This window comes from Pelophylax lessonae, assembly GCF_965119305.1.
Source record: "Pelophylax lessonae genome assembly, chromosome: 9".
Lineage (NCBI taxonomy): Eukaryota > Metazoa > Chordata > Amphibia > Anura > Ranidae > Pelophylax > Pelophylax lessonae.
Window position 1 is genome coordinate 268097839 of NC_138776.1, and position 17264 is coordinate 268115102.

Genomic DNA, 17264 nt, shown 5'->3' on the forward strand with positions numbered 1-17264 from the left:
GGCTGTCCTGGAAGACGACTTTGAGAAAATTATATAGCCTGCACACCAGGATTTTTTCGGCTGAAAAGTCGGAGTCGGTTGTCGGAAGCACCATACTAACAAGCTGAAAATCGGCAAAATCGGACGAAAATTCCCGGCCGAATTTCAAACTCGTGTGTACGGGGCTTAAGAGACATTCTTCCTCAACCAAGGCTCCATGGAACTCCAGGGTTCCCTCTGAAGGTTGCTAGGGGTTCCTTGAGTAATAAGTAATTGCTGCCTCTCATAGAACGTTCCCACTGACACCATTGATATTTTTAGCCGTAAGATTGTAATTCTTCCCGATGACCATTTGTTTGACAAATTGCCTATTAGCCTCGAAAATGGTCAAAAACGAATTTGTATTATTCGACTCACATTAATCTCCCAGGTGTGTTCGGGTTCATCACTACTCTGGACCAATCAGTGAGCAGAAATAAGAGAAGAAGATATTCTGGCTCACCTGTGCTGATCTCTGTAGGAGTGTCCTCCTCTATGAATGCCCTCATTATTCCAGCCTCCTCCTCCGTATATTGCTGATCATCCCTCACATACGTCTCTTCTACTTCACCCTCGACTTTCATGTTCATCAGATCTTCACCCTAAACCAACAGAATGGCAGAAAATAACATCTGTAACATAGAAGTATTTATGATGTGAGATCACATAGAAAATATCATCTTGTAGAGTCCACACATCGTCTCCACATGTCAGAGTGTTCAATCACTTTATGTTTTTTCGACCCTCAACTCCACCCACCTGATCGTGGTGAGGGATGGTGTGACCATCTTGTGAGGAATCCTGGGAATACAGAGGACGGGGACATCTCTCTGGTGGGATTCTGTCCTCTTCGGAAAAGTTCTCCATCACCCCATCCTCATCATCCTCCTCTTTTAGCTCATCTTTAACCTCAATTTTAGAATCTCTCAAGTTTCGACTCTGAACATATAATAAAAACGACATCAATGGTAACAATGCAGATAACGTACAGATCCTAATGATACTATCAGTGATTGTTCCTCATCTACCTGATGATGGTGAGGGATGGTGTGACCTTCCTGTGTGGAATCCCGGGAATACAGAGGACGGGGACATCTCTCTGGTGGGTTCCTGGTATTAGGTGGCTCCATCATATCCTTGCGTCCTTCTGAAAATTCCTCAATCTGACCATACTCCTCATCCCTCGTTTTATACTCTTCTTTAACAACAATTTTATAATCTCCGAGGTTTCCACTCTGAATATATAATAAAACAGTCACTGTAACAAACATGCTTGTGTATAAATCAGAACTACCAATAAATTGTCAATCACCTACATGATGATGGTGAGGGATGGTGTGACCTTCCTGTGTGGAATCCCGGGAATACAGAGGACGGGGACATCTCTCTGGTGGGTTCTCATTACTGGATCCATCTGTAGGAAACACACACACTGACTGAATACATTGTTTCTATGTGTTTATCAGATGACGGGGGATCTAGGTGGATCCTCCGTACTGCTCTCTCCTTTACAATAAAGTCTCCTCTTACCCGGTGATGTGAGGGGCGGCTGATTCTCCATCATGACGTCCTTGTAGAGATCCTTGTGTCCCTCTAAATACTCCCACTCCTCCATGGAACGGAATGGCCGGTATATTTTTTGTCAGAGCTGTCGATTTTCCACCAACGACCTTTTCGGCCTCTCCTAAAGGATTATATAACTGTTATTAGACGCGGGGATGGATAGAGAATTATTTAAATGTAGATTTGGATATTTTTGGGTTTAATATATGAATTTTGATTACAATGATAAAAAATCTATTGAACTATTCTATATATGTGTGTATCATCATCTGCTGGAGATAAAAGAGGTCACAGTGACTACGAAGGAAGAGGACGGACATGACGGGAGTTACTGGGTGTAAATAGAATATAATATCGCATTACCTCCTCTGCTGCCACTTCCAGCAATGTCTCCTATCTACTTCCTCCCGACTCACCTCTCACCCGGAACTTCTTATTTATACCTGACATCACTTCCTATCTTCCATAAAGTTTTCTTGTCTCAGTGCCAAGATTGCCACCTTGTGGTGCTCAGAGGAACTGCAGCCCCGAGAACCGTCTCGTGCGTGTTTATATGCAGTCTTTTCTGTGGCTTCTATAGGTAAAGGTATCCACCGGTAGCCTTTAGTGTCGTCTAAGGTGGTGATGTCTACCGACAAAGTGCCGTATAGTCAAAGCTATGGTATTCCCAGTAGTAACCTATGGCTGTGAAAGTTTGATCATAAGGAAGGCTGAACGCCGAAGAATTGATGCTTTTGAACTATGGTGTTGGAGAAGACTCTTGGACGGCAAGAAGATCAAACCAGTCAATCCTGAAGGAAATCAACCCTGAATATTCACTGGAAGGACAGATCCTGAAGCTGAAACTCAAATACTTTGGCCACCTAATGCGAAGAGAGGACTCAGATGCTGGGAAACATGGAAATAAAAAGAAGAAGAGGACGATAAAAAACAAGATGGAGAGAAAGCATCATTGAAACAATGAACATGAAGTTAAGCAAGCTGAAGGACATGAAGGAGGCAGTAGACAGAGGCTCACTGGCAACTTTCAGCCCAGGGGGCAAGCACAAACCATAGGCCCATGGTGTAGCGACTCAGGCTACCTTCCCACCCTCTCTCTTTCCGGCCTCCTCCTGACCCCCATTCCAGGCTGAAGCTCCGTTCCAGGTACTCTCTACTCACCGGACTAATCTGGTTTCCCGATCTGGCCAGCAGGGGAGGTTGAGGGGGAGCTGGGACAGCTTGGTCGGGGCTGGCCAGAGAAGGAGAGTCTCCAGTGGAGCATGACACCGGCCTCTGCTCAGACACAGCACACACCATCCATGCTGTGGGGGAGGTCTGTACTCTGTCCTTGTCTTTATCCCGCACTCAGTAGGTCAGCAGTGGGGGCTTTTTACTTCTCTTCACCAGGAATCCTTTAGGCATGTCTGTGGCAGAAGCAGTGTAGCCTTGTTATAGAGCATCAGAGTGGCCCGGGGGGGGGGGGGGGGGAATTCCCCCCAGCCCCCTGGCCCAGTCCTCCCCTGGCAGTGGAGGACAGAAAAGCCTGGCGCGCTATGGTCTATGAGGTCACGAAGAGTCGGACACAACTAAAGGACTGAACAACAACAACAACAACAAGGTAGTAATATACTGGATTGGTCCCAACTCCTCTATCAGTTCATCTACTCAGGGCCTCAAAAAGCATCAAACTTCGACTGAAAAACACCACACAGAACGCAGGCGGCCTTTTGAACCCCTACAGCTCTCCATCCTCTCTGTAACATGTGATCTTTACCACTCCTTCTGACAGATGTGTCCTTCCTTCTTAAACTGTCTTTCCTTCACCCCTCTTCTCCACCCCACAGCCTGTATATATCACCCTCACTTCTGTCCTCTCCCTATTCCTGCACTCATCACCCCCTCCTAATTCTAAACCCACATGCAAAAAAAAATCTCTAGGGCCCTGGGGCATGTCCCTTCACATAAATCGCACTTCCCATATTACCTCTATCATCCTCATCCGTCTCCTAACCTCTGGTGAGATATTCCCAAACCCTGGACCTCCATCATTTAGCTTTGCCCAAGGCTTTCATCACCCAGCCCCCCATGGCAGCAGCCACAATTCACACAATTTAGTTCCCATTCCTTTTATTCCCAAAACCAGCCTGCACCTTTCTTGCACCCTTTGGAATGCCTGCTCTGTCTGCAACAATCGCACCTGTCTCCACTACCTCTTTATCGCTAAGTCATTTAATCTACTCGCCCTTACTGAAACCTTACTTCATAAATCCGACACTGCGTTTTCTGCTGCCCTTTCCCATGGTGACATTCTCTGGACTCAATCCCCCAGACCCAATGGACATAAGGGAGGGGATGTGGGAGTCCTTCTATCTCCACATAGCATCTTTCGGGTATTTCACCCACCTCCCTCTCTGTCACTCTCCTCATTTGAGGCACACTGCATTCGTCTTTTCTCTCCAGTATCTCTAAGGATAGCTGTGATCTACCGGCCCCCTGGGCCGGTATCAATCTTTTCTTGATGACTTCTCTGCCTGGCTACCCTACTTTCTCTCTTCCGAAATCCCCACTATCATTCTCGTTGACTTCAACATCCTTGTTAATACTAATACTCCTGCTACTTCTAAACTTCTCAGTCTAACCTCCTACTTCGACCTGAAGCAATAGATACATATTAATACTCAGTCTGACAGCAATACCCTTGACCTTGTTTTCTCCCACCTATGCACTCCGTGCAACCTCTCCAACTATCCTTTCCCTCTACCACAAATGAAGAAAGTTGGACCGCACTCGGAAAAATATGAAATCAAAGATGTCTTTTATTCCTTATAAACGAATCCATACATACAGACAGTGCATTAAGAGACATGCAAGGTTGACGTGTTTCACGATATAGATAATCGCTTACTCATAATGGATTCGTGCGGTCCAACTTTCTTTGTTTGTGCTAGTTCTGGATGGCGGATCTGACCAGCACCGGTCTACTTAGCCTCACCTGAGCGGCTTCCCTCTCCTATTCCTATCCTTTCCCTCTCTCTGGCCACCATCATCTTAGTTTCACTCTCTCCCTCTCATCCACCTCCTCTCCCTCCAACCGTCTAACAGTTACCCATAGAAACCTTTACCCTTCTCTTCTCTACTCTGCTACTGACCACCTCTATGACAACATCTCACTCCTGTCCTGCCCCAACCTAGCCACTTCTGTCTACAATAGATCCCTTTCTTTCACCATGGATGAGCTCGCCACCCTCATTACACACAGATTTAGGCCCCGACCCCTACAACTTTGGCAAACAGATGACACCAGAAGTCTAAAAAAACATAGCCATGCTCTTGAGCGCCTGTAGCATAAGACGGGAGTCTCGGAAAGATTTCAAACAATATAAATCTGCCCTCCAAAAATTCAATTCCTGCTTCCTCACTGCCGAGCAGAGCTATTTTTATCACACTCATTAACAATGTATCATCCTGTCCCTGTCAACTCTTCTCTACCTTCAACTCTACTTTATCCTCCACTGCCTTCATCCACTAACTCATCCACTGCCCAGGAGATCGCCAATCACTTCAAACATAAGATTGATATAATTTGTGAGGAGATCTCCGCTGTACAGATACCCTTCTCCCTCTAACACTTCATGTCCACAGATACAGTCATTACATCTCTCATTCAACCCCACCACTATTGACGAGGTCGCTATACTTCTTTCTAACGTCCAGCTAACCACCTGCCCTCTGATCCCTTTTCCTTCGCAAATGCTACGTTCACCCTCCATGGCTCCATTCTACACTCTCTAACTCACATCTTCAATCTCTCCCTCTCTTCTGGCATCTTACCCAACTCTCAGATTTATTTGTATCATTTATCATTTTCCTTCCACTTCACAATTATGGACACTTTGTGTCGGCCTATCACATAAAATCCCAATAAAATACATTTCCTTTTTTTGGTTGTAACATGACAAATTGTGGGAAATTTCAAGGGGCGTGAATACTTTTTCAAGGCACTGTACTATTAGACATGTGCAGAACGTTAAAATTTGTTTAGTTTAGTTTCAGATAGATTTGTTATGCTACGAATTTCGTTTCATTATGGAATTCGTTGTTTAAGGGGCTTCCAGATTTGCCATAAGCCCCTGGCCATGGTTGTAGGGATGAGGCCCTTGGGGGGGGGGGGGGGCAGAGAGATGGAGGCTTGTCAGTAGGTTTTAACCCCTTCAGTAGTGGTGTAAGACGTATTGGGGTAGGTTGCGGCCACCTCATTGGTTGCCCTCCTACGACGGACTGAAAGTGGATTAGGAAAAAAAAAAAAAAAGAGAACCCAATAGCAGCTGCTTAACTGCATATGTCCTCTCCGGTTGCTCATGTAGCACCCTCCTAGGTAGGTGCTAGTGAGGACATAGCTCGGTTTGGCGGGGGGGGGGGTGAGTGTAGCACCCTCCTAGGTAGGTGCTAGTAAGGACATGGCTCGGTTGGGCGGGGGTGAGTGTAGCACCCTCCTAGGTAGGTGCTAGTGAGGACATGGCTCGGTTTGGCGGGGGGTGAGTGTAGCACCCTCCTAGGTAGGTGCTAGTAAGGAAATGGCTCGGTTGGGCGGGGGGTGAGTGTAGCACCCTCCTAGGTAGGTGCTAGTGAGGACATGGCTCGGTTTGGCGGGGGGGGGGGGTGAGTGTAGCACCCTCCTAGGTAGGTGCTAGTAAGGACATGGCTCGGTTGGGCGGGGGTGAGTGTAGCACCCTCCTAGGTAGGTGCTAGTGAGGACATGGCTCGGTTTGGCGGGGGGTGAGTGTAGCACCCTCCTAGGTAGGTGCTAGTAAGGAAATGGCTCGGTTGGGCGGGGGGTGAGTGTAGCACCCTCCTAGGTAGGTGCTAGTGAGGACATGGCTCGGTTTGGCGGGGGGTGAGTGTAGCACCCTCCTAGGTAGGTGATAGTGAGAGAGTATAGTTTTTGGCTCTGTCTGCCTATCAGAGGAGCTGCAGGCAAATCTATATTGCTTTCTGCCTACCAAAGAGCAGAATCTGTCAGTGAGGTCTGCTCATTGTGCTCAGTATGCGATCCATTATGTCTAGAGATTGTTTCACATTGGTCCAATAGGGAGGCATGGTGGACAGTGGGAGGAAACCTGACAAAAGGATGCATAGGCTTTGATACAGTCCTGGTGATTGGCAGGGGTAGTTTGCCTCGGTGCATTCTGGGATACTGTATAAAAGCCAGGAGCACATGTGCTGTGGGGTCTTTGGCTGGAGAGTCCCGGAGGGAGGGTGGCGGCTGCCTCCTTATCTGTAGCAGTGGCACGTGGCCTCAGGAGGCCATCTGAGGGCCAGAGGAATGGAGCTGAACCCAGAGGTCCAGGAGAGCTGACTGAGGGGGAGACACTGGAGACCCTAGAAAAACAGTATTGTGAGTACAGGGGCTCGTGTCGAGGGGGCTGACCTGAGGGGGGCCACCCCAAGAGTAGGATAGTCAGTGGACGGGTGTCAGCAGTCAAGAAAGAGGATACTGAGGAGAGGGTCCTGAAGATAACGTTAGTTCATCAAGTCATCTTAGGAAAGAGACCTAAATCTAAATTCACCTCAGTGGCAAGGAGGATTAAGAGCCAGGCTGTACCGAGAGATAGAAGTCCTCCAATATTGAGTATAGTTAATTCGGAGTATCCCACTATTCCCTTCTCCCATCCCTAATTTATAATAAAACTCAAAAACAACTACATACCCCTGGACTGATTATTGAACAAGCCAAAGAGGAAAAGTCAGTGCATGTCAAGGTTGCTAGTGGTAACTCAGGGGGAAATCTGGCAGTCCTCAAGGGGGCAGTGCTACACTCAGAATAACTGGACAGCAGGCTGCTCAGGTGCATACTGTATTTGCCAGCTGCTTCAGAAGAGCTGGACGGCAAACTACTTAAGCGTGTATTGTCCGTGCTGGTTGCTTGAGACGCTTAGTGCTGGTGCCAGAAGCGTCAGGAAAATCCAGAGCTGTGGAGCTTGTGGAAAATGTATAGCCTAGGCAAGGTAAGGTAACAGAATCCAGGAACCCAGAAGCCTCCCTCCCACCCCCTTGACAAATATATTTGTTAATAGAGTATAAGTGCTTAATACGCTTGCAAAAAGTAATTGTAAGCGTAGATGTATTAACACGTCTCTTGATGACCGCCTTCAGGGTGAAGGCATGGTGATGGTCTAAAAGAGTCAGAACAGGGGTATTTTTGAGGGCATGTGGCCTGGTATGGTTAAGGAGGGCGCTCGCTCACCCCCTCTGGTATTGATTTTGGGGGAGACCCCACACCATTTTTTTTTTTAATTTTAAGGTTCCCCTCAAAATCCATATTAGATCCGAAGGGCCTGGTATTGACTTGGGGGGGACCCCATGCAGTTTTTTTAACATTCTTCTATTGCCGGACATTCTTTTCTTTCCATTCATCTGTCAGTGGGGAAGCCCGCTGACAGATGATGAGTCATCGGTTGTTAAGGACGCGGGCGTCCGGCTTCCCCGCTGCTTAACATCCAGCTATTCTTCACACTGTTTTTCGACCGATCCGCATTCTAATCGTTCTGAAAAGTTGTAATTTATTAGAAAACGAATAAACAAAACAAATTTTAATGGATTTCAACTAAATTCATTACTATTGGTTACTATTTAATTCGGAGATTCGGATACATCCGAATCTCAGAATAACCATAAATTCATCAGATGGATGAAAGTGAATGGCACGTATCTACTTACTATTACATGTATTCAGTGGCTGACTTCCCGTGTACCAACCTTGGCTTCATCTACTGTTTGTGCTTGCCTGCCGCCCGCCCTGGCCTTGGCTTATTTCCTGGATTTCCTTTTTGTCTCCTGTTGTTTATACTCCACACACGCAAGTGTCAGTTGGCATCTTCAGTTGGGAGTACCTTGGGGCCTCAACCTGGTTCCAGCTTTCTGCAAGTCAATCCCCACCATCAGGGGCCCTGGTGAAGAAGCTTAGACTCAGCGCCCTGGGGAACCTGGCAATCTACAAGAGCTCATGATCACAGAAACCTTGCAATAGAGTTTTACTTAGTCCATAACATTAGGTTCTGTGATTATATCTTGCTCAATTACTTTGGTAAGGCCAGGCAAACCCTGAAAAAAATCTCTCTATTCTTCTGCAAAAAATATTTTTCCCTAATTTGTGGCTTGAACAGGGTGCTGGTATATGGGACTACAGGAGGCTATGATTTTACCTCAGATTGGGCAGCTACCTGCTCTCGATCTTTCCAGGATTTTAACAGGTTCATATGGTAGATTTGGGAAGTTTTTCATTTCCTAGGTTGGTGTACTTTATAACTTACTTCGCCAACCTTTTCTGCCACCTCGTATGGCCCCTGGCACCTGGCCATGAACTTACTTTCCAACCTGGAACTGTCTAAGCTTGGCGGACCAGTTGTACACCCTTCTCTGTGCTTCTTGGGTTTTCTGTAAATGATCTTTCACCAGAGGCATCATCTTAGCAATTCATGCTCTCGTTTGGGTGATATGCTCTACCACCGTTGTATGTTTAGAGCAGGGGCTTCCAAACTATGGCCCTCTAGTTGTTCAGGAACTACAATTCCCATCATGCCTAATCAGGGCAGAAATTTTGGGGCCCCTTACACAGCTTTTGGCCTGGGCCCCCCACCGGGCCTGACCACAAGGTAACATCCTCCTTCTCTGCGGAGCCTGTGAATGCATATGATTGGCTGCTAGGACGCCAGGCGGTCCTAGCAACCAATAATTTTAAAGGCGGTGGCCAGCAGCAGGATGGGAGTCAGGAGCCAGTCCAGCGGGTGGCACCAGTGGGAGTCAGGACTAGTTGTCAGTGTAGGGAAGGAAAGGAACAAAAGAGGAGGTGCCAACTTGAAGCCAAGGGCATCTCTTCGGACTGGGCCCCTCGGGACGCCCGGGCCCACTACATCTGTATGGGCGGTACTTCCCTGATGGCGGCCCTTTGCCTAATCATGTCTGTGAATGTCAGAGTTTTACAATGCCTCATGAGACATGTAGTTCCACAACAGCAGGCCCATAGTTTGGAGATCCCTGGTTTAGAAGATACACTTTCCCGGTCTCTTTATCTAGGTCAAGCAACACACGAGATCTTTGCCTTTACGCCAACTCAAACCGAGAAAATCCATGCTTGAGGTACCTTTCTGATAGCAAACAGGAGTGCAGCGAGTAAGCAGTCCCAACCTTTTCCCCTTTTCCATCTTTTTGCATCACCTTCTTGAGCCTAGATATTAGAGTCTTATTGAACCTTTCAACCAGTCCATCTGTTTCCAGCTGATAGACCGAAGTATTCAATTGTTTAATCTAGAAAAACTTGCACAGGTCTGCCATCAACTTTGACATGAACGGTGTTTTTTTTTTTTTCTTAAAGCCCGTGGTGTGTGAACACACTCAAAGACTAACACCAGGTGCATAAAAAAGTGCACACACGCAAACGTGAGAAACACAAAAAATGCACACTGTGTGCGAGATGGTCGTCCCCTCCGAAGAGGTTGGACCCTGACCTTGATCCCCCGGGGTGCAAGACTCCTGACAGGGACTAAGGTACTTCCAATGGTTCGCCTGGCCGAAACCAGGCAAACCCCGATCTCCAGGGGGACTGCCGGAACAGCCCTCCCCAAGTACTAGGTGGGGCTCCCCCCGAAGGGAGACCCCATGAGAGTGGGCAGACTTAGCCAGAAAGCCATATCCACCCCCTCCCAAGACTTTCAAGGCTGGGCCCGGGGACCCACACCCTCCAAGTCGTGCATAGGAAGAAAAAGGTGAAAGTGCAGTGACTCACAACAAAGAAAACACACACAAACAAAAAGGTGGGGGAAGGGAAGTGGAGAAGTGCTTAGGTGCCAATGTGAAGTACAAAGGCAGGCCTTCCTGCCGGCCAGAATAAAAAATTCCTCTGGTCTAAGCCAAAAGGCCTGGCCCAAGAGGCAGGTGCGGAAAAAGTGTAATGGTGCAGTGACCAAGGTGCCGAAAAACTCAAGGCGAGCTGCCCCTCACTAGTGAGAATTAAGGCACCCCTGGGCTGCCACCCCAGGGGCTTTTTCGGTCTCGGCCCCCGGCCAGACCCAGTGTAGTCCTTGCCTACCAGGAGGCTTGGAACGTAGACAGCTTAGGGAGAGCCTGCCTTCAACTGGGGAAAAAGGCCCTCTCTTGTAGGCCAGATTCAACCCAGGAGGAAAAAGCCCTCCCACCGCCATCCATATTCCTTACCAATTACATCCAGGAGCAGTACTAACTGATGTGAGTGCCAACACCGGCTTTCCCGCTCCCTTCAAACTGATAGGGTCGGATACCATTCAAATCAGAAGGCAATGGACCCATCCGGCTTTCTCTGACAGTGCCTGCTTCCCAGTCCCCCAGTTTCGCCTGGAGCGCCCTGGTTCATTTCAGCCCCTGCCGATACTAACCATCAAGGTCCATACCAACTGATAAGAACAGATACTACACTTGATCTTAGCCAAAAGGCCGAGAAGTTGACATGAACAGTGTGTCTTAATCCATTAGGATCTCCTTAGGGAACCTAGTCCTTGAGAACATGTTAAGCCGCTCTCGAGCAATCGCTTGGGAGGAGGTTTTATCTTAGAGAGACAACCTTTGGATACCTTGTTGCATAATCAAGTGCCACCACTATGTATTGGTGGCCTCAAGACAATTTTACCAAGGGGCCCATCAGATCCATCGCGATGCCATCAAATGGTACCTCGATAATAGACAGAGGCACCAAGTGGTTCCTAAAATGCGACACTGAATTAGTAAGTTGACAAGTGGCACATGAATTACAATACCTTTTCACCTCAGCAGTAACTACCGGCCTTTAGAACCCGGTGTTTTATCTGTGCCTCTGCTTTCTCAGCCCCTAGGTGTCCTCCCAGTGCATCACTGTGAGCCAGTTGAGTACTATGCATCTAATAGGCAGGGGGACCAATAACTGCTCGACCACCTCACCCTGGACTTTGGTGACTTGGTATACCAAACCACTATTGACAGCAAAGCGTGGAAACCTTTTTTAGCCTCAGACACTTGTGATACCCCACAAATCACTGTATACTGTCCTCTGCTATTTGTTAATATGGGGTTCCGCATTTGGGGGGCAGCAAATGCATCCTGTGACAATTCCAGGTCAGAATGCCCAGGCTTAGAGGAACCTTCCCCCTCCTCCTCCTCAGCCACCACCTAGACAAGGGAAGTTTTTTCTTCATCCTTCCCAACCATGACCTGTATAGTAGGAGGTCCCCCCTCTCAGGGGTCTACTTTGTCTGTAGTCTGCCTACCACAGATGGTCTTTCTACCACGGCATTTTCAGTAGTCAAAATGTCCAGCCCTTCAAAGATAACAGAATAGTCACCCTGTGCAGGCAGTCCTCTGTCCCAAAGTTCCACAAAGAGAGGATAGTTCACCCCACTACGATATCATGGATCAAGCTGGGTACCACCCCAACCTCTTCAGTAACTGTGCCACACCACACGCTCTGGATATTGTCACTGGCACCAATGGGTATTCCCTAAACATGTGCAATTTGTTTTGGTCCGAATATAAAGTGCAGCCTAGCAGGCCAGGAAAGGGGGGGGGACAAGTGAGCGCCCCCCCCTCCTCCTGAACCATACCAGGCCTTATGCCCTCAACATGGGGGAGTGTTTAGGGGCAGGGCGGGCTCTGCCCCCTCCCCAAAGTACCTTATCCCCATGTTGATAGGGACAAGGGCCTCTTCCCCACAACCCTGGCTGGTAGTTGTGGGGGTCTGCGGACAGGGGGCTTATCAGAATCTGGACAGGGGCCTTATCAGAATCTGGATTCCCCCAGATCCCAGCCCCCCCCCCCTCATGTGAATGAGTAAGGGGCCCCATGATTAAGCTCTGGGGGCAGAGTGAAATGAATTGGGAGCGTGGCCTGGTTGGAGCCCAGGAAAAGGCTGTCATACACCTCCTTACAGGGTTTTGCTGTGATGTGAGACTTTTAGGACTTCCTTTCCCTAACAGCATTGTAGGCCATTTGACAGGGACCTCAAGTACTGGTCCAAAATGACTCGCTTCACCATCTGAGGACCAGTCCATGCCTCTGGCTGCAGCCATTTCTTAACCAACCAAACCAGATCATGCATCTGGGTGGGCATTTTGAGCAGTATCTCCAGCGGCGTAGCCTTTGGCCCGTAGCAGTAGTCACCCCAAGGCAGGCAAGGATCTCTGTCTTCAGTCAATCATAATCCTTGACTTCATCAGATGGTAATTCAAACGAAGCATTTTGTGGATTCCCAGTGAGAAATGGTCTGGGGGTCTAGTAGACCCCAGATCTCTCCATGAAGAGGACCTTTCATGTCTCATTCCATTACATGTTCAAAGCCGGGACAGGGGAGGGGTCAAGGGTGGGTCAAAAGAGGGCCCCATGATTTATAACAGCAGCCCTGAGCACAGGTAAACCAGAAGCAGGTCAGGGCACAGGTGAAGAAGAACAAGCTGAAAGACCACTCAGCAATGTGCTCCTGTCACTGCTCAGCTTAAATAGGCTGTTTGGCGCCAATGCGTGCGCACGTTCGCACATTTCTTCCTGTGAACACACTAATGTGCCTGGGCATGTGCGCCGACGCCTGTTTGGGTCCAACTGAACATCTCTTACAGTATCCATACGTCGGTTCGCACAGCCGAGCAAGCCTGCCGCAGTATATCTGCGGACGGCAAGAGGTTAAAGATGCACAAAAGACGACAATTAAAAGTAAACGGCAAGCAGCTGGTGTGCCGAGAAACAATACAGTCATCCGGGTAATAACATTCATTGTAAATACCAAAGTCTAACAGTACCTGAAAATAGGACTGGGAAGGGCTTGGCATGTGAAGCCAATAAAGATTACGAAACGTCTGACAAAATACAGTCTAACAATGACTGAATACAATGGTCGGCCGTGACAACGTGCTGCAATTTTTGGTCTTAAAAAAAAGATTATAAAAAAGAGGAGAGGGGTGAATAGGGGGAGAAAATAGTGGGAAGAAAAAAAAAGGGGGGGGAGGGGGTAAATCGAGAGGTTGCGGGTTGTGCCCAGATAGCCACACACCATTCTAAGATCTAAGATAGGCATTAGATGGTTCATACAGTGCCAAGCCAAAGGACAGCCAGAAACTCTGTAAACCTTCCAATTCTTTATTATTACACCTCCGTTAGTAAAATAGACAGGGTGGTTAAGGCGTTTCGGCGATGAGGCTAACGCGTTTCGGCGATGAGCCTTGGTCACAGGTGGTTCATGTATGAGGGTTCATACAGTGCCAAGCCAAAGGACAGCCGGCAACTCTGTAAGCCTTCCAATTCTTTATTATCACACCTCCGTGAGTAATATAGACAGAGTGGCTAACGCGTTTCGGCAATGAGCATTGGTCACAGGTGGTTCATGTATAATGGTTCATACAGTGTCTTGAAAAAGTATTCACACCCCCTGAAATTTCCCACTTTTTCTCATGTTACATCCGAAAAATGTAAATGTATTTTATTGGGATTTTATGCGATAGACCGACACAAAGTGGCACAGAATTGTGAAGTGGAAGGAAAATGATAAATGATACAAATAAATCTGTGAAAAGTGTGGTTGCATTTGTATTCACCCCCCGGAATCAATACGTTGTAGAACCGCCTTTCCCTGCAATTACAGCTGCAAGTCTATTTGGGGATGTCTCTACCAGCTTTGCACATCTAGAGAGGACATTTCTGCCCATTCTTCTTTGCAGAATATCTCAAGCTCTGTCAGATTGGATGGAGAGCGTCTGTGAACAGCAATTTTCAAGTCTTGCCACAGATTCTCAATGGGATTTAGGTCTGGACTGTGACTGGGCCATTCTAACACATGAATATGCTTTGATGTAAACCATTCCATTGTAATGTGTTAGGATCTATACTGGTATGGACTGGGTCATGTGTTTGGATCTATACTGGTATGGACTGGGTAATGTGTTTGAATCTATACTGGTATGGACTAGGTAATGTGTTAGGAAGGAAAGGATGCCACATCGTTTGATGGAAATGAAAATTATAACCCTACAGAGGGCTGAATTCAAAGACACCCTGAAAATCAAAATGAAAACATGATGTCCATTTAGCTGAAATGTTATTGCAGGACCTCAGAATGGTCCTCAGTATTTTGTATGGCTCCCCATGTGCTTGTATGCATGCCTGGCAACGTCGGGGCATTCTCCTAATGAGACAACGGATGGTGTCCTGGGGTATTTCCTCCCAGATCTGGACCAGGGCATCACTAAGCTCCTGAACAGACTGAGGTGCAACCTGGTAGCGTGGAATGGACTGAAACAGAATGTCCCAGAGGTGTTCTATTGAATTTAGGTCAGGTGAGTGTGGGAGCCATTCAATGGTATCAATTCCTTCATCCTCCAGGAACTGGCTGCATACTCTCACCGCAGGCTGGGCATTGTTGTGCATCAGGAGGAACCCAGGACCCACTGCACCAGCATAGGGTCTGACAATGGGTCCAAAGATTTCATTCTGATACCTAATGGCAGTCAGGGTGCCATTGTCTAGCCTGTAGAGGTCTGTGTGTCCCTCCATGGATTTGCCTCCGCAGACCATCACTGACCCACCACCCAACCGGTCATGCTGAACAATTTTACAAGCAGCATAACGTTCTCCACAGCTTCTCCAGACCCTTTCACGTCTGTCACATGTACTCAGGGTGAACCTCCTCTCATCTGTGAATAGCACAGGGTGCCAGTCAAGGACCTGCCAATTCTGTTCAATATGCCAATCGAGCTCCACGGTGCCGGACAGTGAGCACAGGGCCCATTAGAGGATGTCGGGCCCTCAGACCACCCTCATGAAGTCTGTTTCTGATTGTTTGGTCAGAGACATTCACACCAGTGTCCTGCTGGAGGTCATTTTGTAGGGCTCTGGCAGTGCTCATTCTGTAACTCCTTGCACAAAGGAGCAGATACCGGTCCTGCTGATGGGTTAAGGACCTTCTACGGCCCTGTCCAGCTCTCCTAGAGTAGCTGCCTGTCTCCTGGAATCTCCCTATGCTCTTCTGACTGTGCTGGGAGACATAGCAAACCTTCTGGCAATGGCACGTATTGATGTGCCATTCTGGAGGAGCGAGTTTGGGGTGGAAGAACTTGACTGGCCTACACAGGGTCCTGACCTCAACCCGATAGAACACCTTTGGGATGAATTAGAGCGGAAACTGCGAGCCAGGCCTTCTCGTCCACATAAGTGCCTGACCCCACAAATGCGCTTCTTAAAGAATGGTGAAACATTCCCATAGACACTTTCCTAAACCTTGTGGACAGCCTTCCCAGAAGAGTTGAAGCTGTTATAGCTGCAAAGGGTGGGCCAACTCAATATTGAACCCTACGGACTGGGATGCCATTAAAGTTCATGTGGGTGTAAAGTTTGGTAATATAGTGTTTGTTGGACCTGTATTCTAGATGAGGGTATACAATAAATGGTAATGGGGGAGCACAGAACCCGGTATGGGGGTTTACCTGATATTCAGGCCTGGTAGGAATTTTAGGTTGGAACCCATGCCAAAAAAAGGGTGCAGTTTCACCAAAATTCCATACTCTTCAGGGTTCTACACGACACCCCCTTTACTCTGACACACTGTTTGAGCTGACCCTTTATCCTCTGACTTAACTGGAGTGATCCCCCTTCCTGGGCAGACCCTTTGGCAAGTCCCTTGGTACTCACAGACACTGTTTTTCCCAGAAGACTCTGCCAGCAGCTCCACTGTCAGCTTTACAGGATCCTCTGCAGTCCAGCTCCCCACTTGGTTCACTAGGCCTACCGCCTAAGACCACTTGCCACATGCAACAGGAGGAGAGATGGCCATCAGCCTCCTCCTGGGACTCTGCTACCCGCCAAAGATGTCCTGTCACATGTCCCCTCAGCTTTTATCAGCAATCCCAGGATGCACTGCAAGAGTGCCCTCCTACTGGGACTCCCACAAAAGCCAACGTGTCACTGACAGGGTTTCCTCCACTGTCCAACAGGCTCCCCTATTGGATACAGTGGGGACACTCCCTCAGACCCAGTGAATCACACATGCAACAGGCAACCTAATAGATCAGGCTCCCCTGATAAGCAGAAGGAGCATAAAAATGCTTTTGAACCTAGCACCTAACTAGAAGGGTGCTACAGATGTTAACGGGAGTCCTGACCTCAACCCGATAGAACACCTTTGGGATGAATTAGAGCGCAGACTGTGAGCCAGGCCTTCTTGTCCACATCAGTGCCTGACCCCACAAATGCGCTTCTGAAAGAATGGTCAAACAATCCCACAGACACTCTCACGCTGACCTACTCCAATTCTGCTGGGAATCGCTATAGGGTTCTGGCTTACCAGCTGGCCCTTGTCCAGCTGTTAGAATTGGGTTGGTCAAACACTAAATATAGTAGTCTGACAATATACGTGTTTTTATGGATTTTTTTAGATTTTTATGATTGGTGCCTAAAAAGTCCATGTTTTTTCTTCTGTATAACGACCAAGGGAAGATAACTCACAGGACCTGAGACTGCAGGAACCATGAAGATCATCGCTATTAATCCTGCTCTTCCAGCCATCAACTGCAAAGTCTCGGACTTTATCACTTGAGGCTTCCTCCTCAAAATTCCCCATCACAGACACAAGCCTTGGAGATGGAAGTCACTGTGGTCTTATAGCATTCAATTAAATTTGTCAGAACCTCCTTTCTCCTTTGCCTCAGAGACATGACAAC

At 47.9% G+C, this 17264-nt stretch overlaps 2 protein-coding genes across 2 annotated transcripts in view; both read right to left on the reverse strand.

The window, feature by feature from the left end:
• Nucleotides 1-17264, reverse strand: part of LOC309564458 (uncharacterized protein) — a 1566033-nt gene that overhangs the window by 137863 nt on the left and 1410906 nt on the right. The window lies entirely within an intron of this gene.
• LOC309563992 (uncharacterized protein) overlaps nt 1-17264 on the reverse strand; it is a gene marked incomplete at both ends in the record, with an annotated part of 79298 nt that overhangs the window by 55867 nt on the left and 6167 nt on the right. Inside the window, one exon of the mRNA XM_082268620.1 lies at nt 804-957. Coding sequence (XP_082124746.1) covers nt 804-957 — 154 coding nt within the window. The remainder of the gene's footprint in view (nt 1-803; nt 958-17264) is intronic.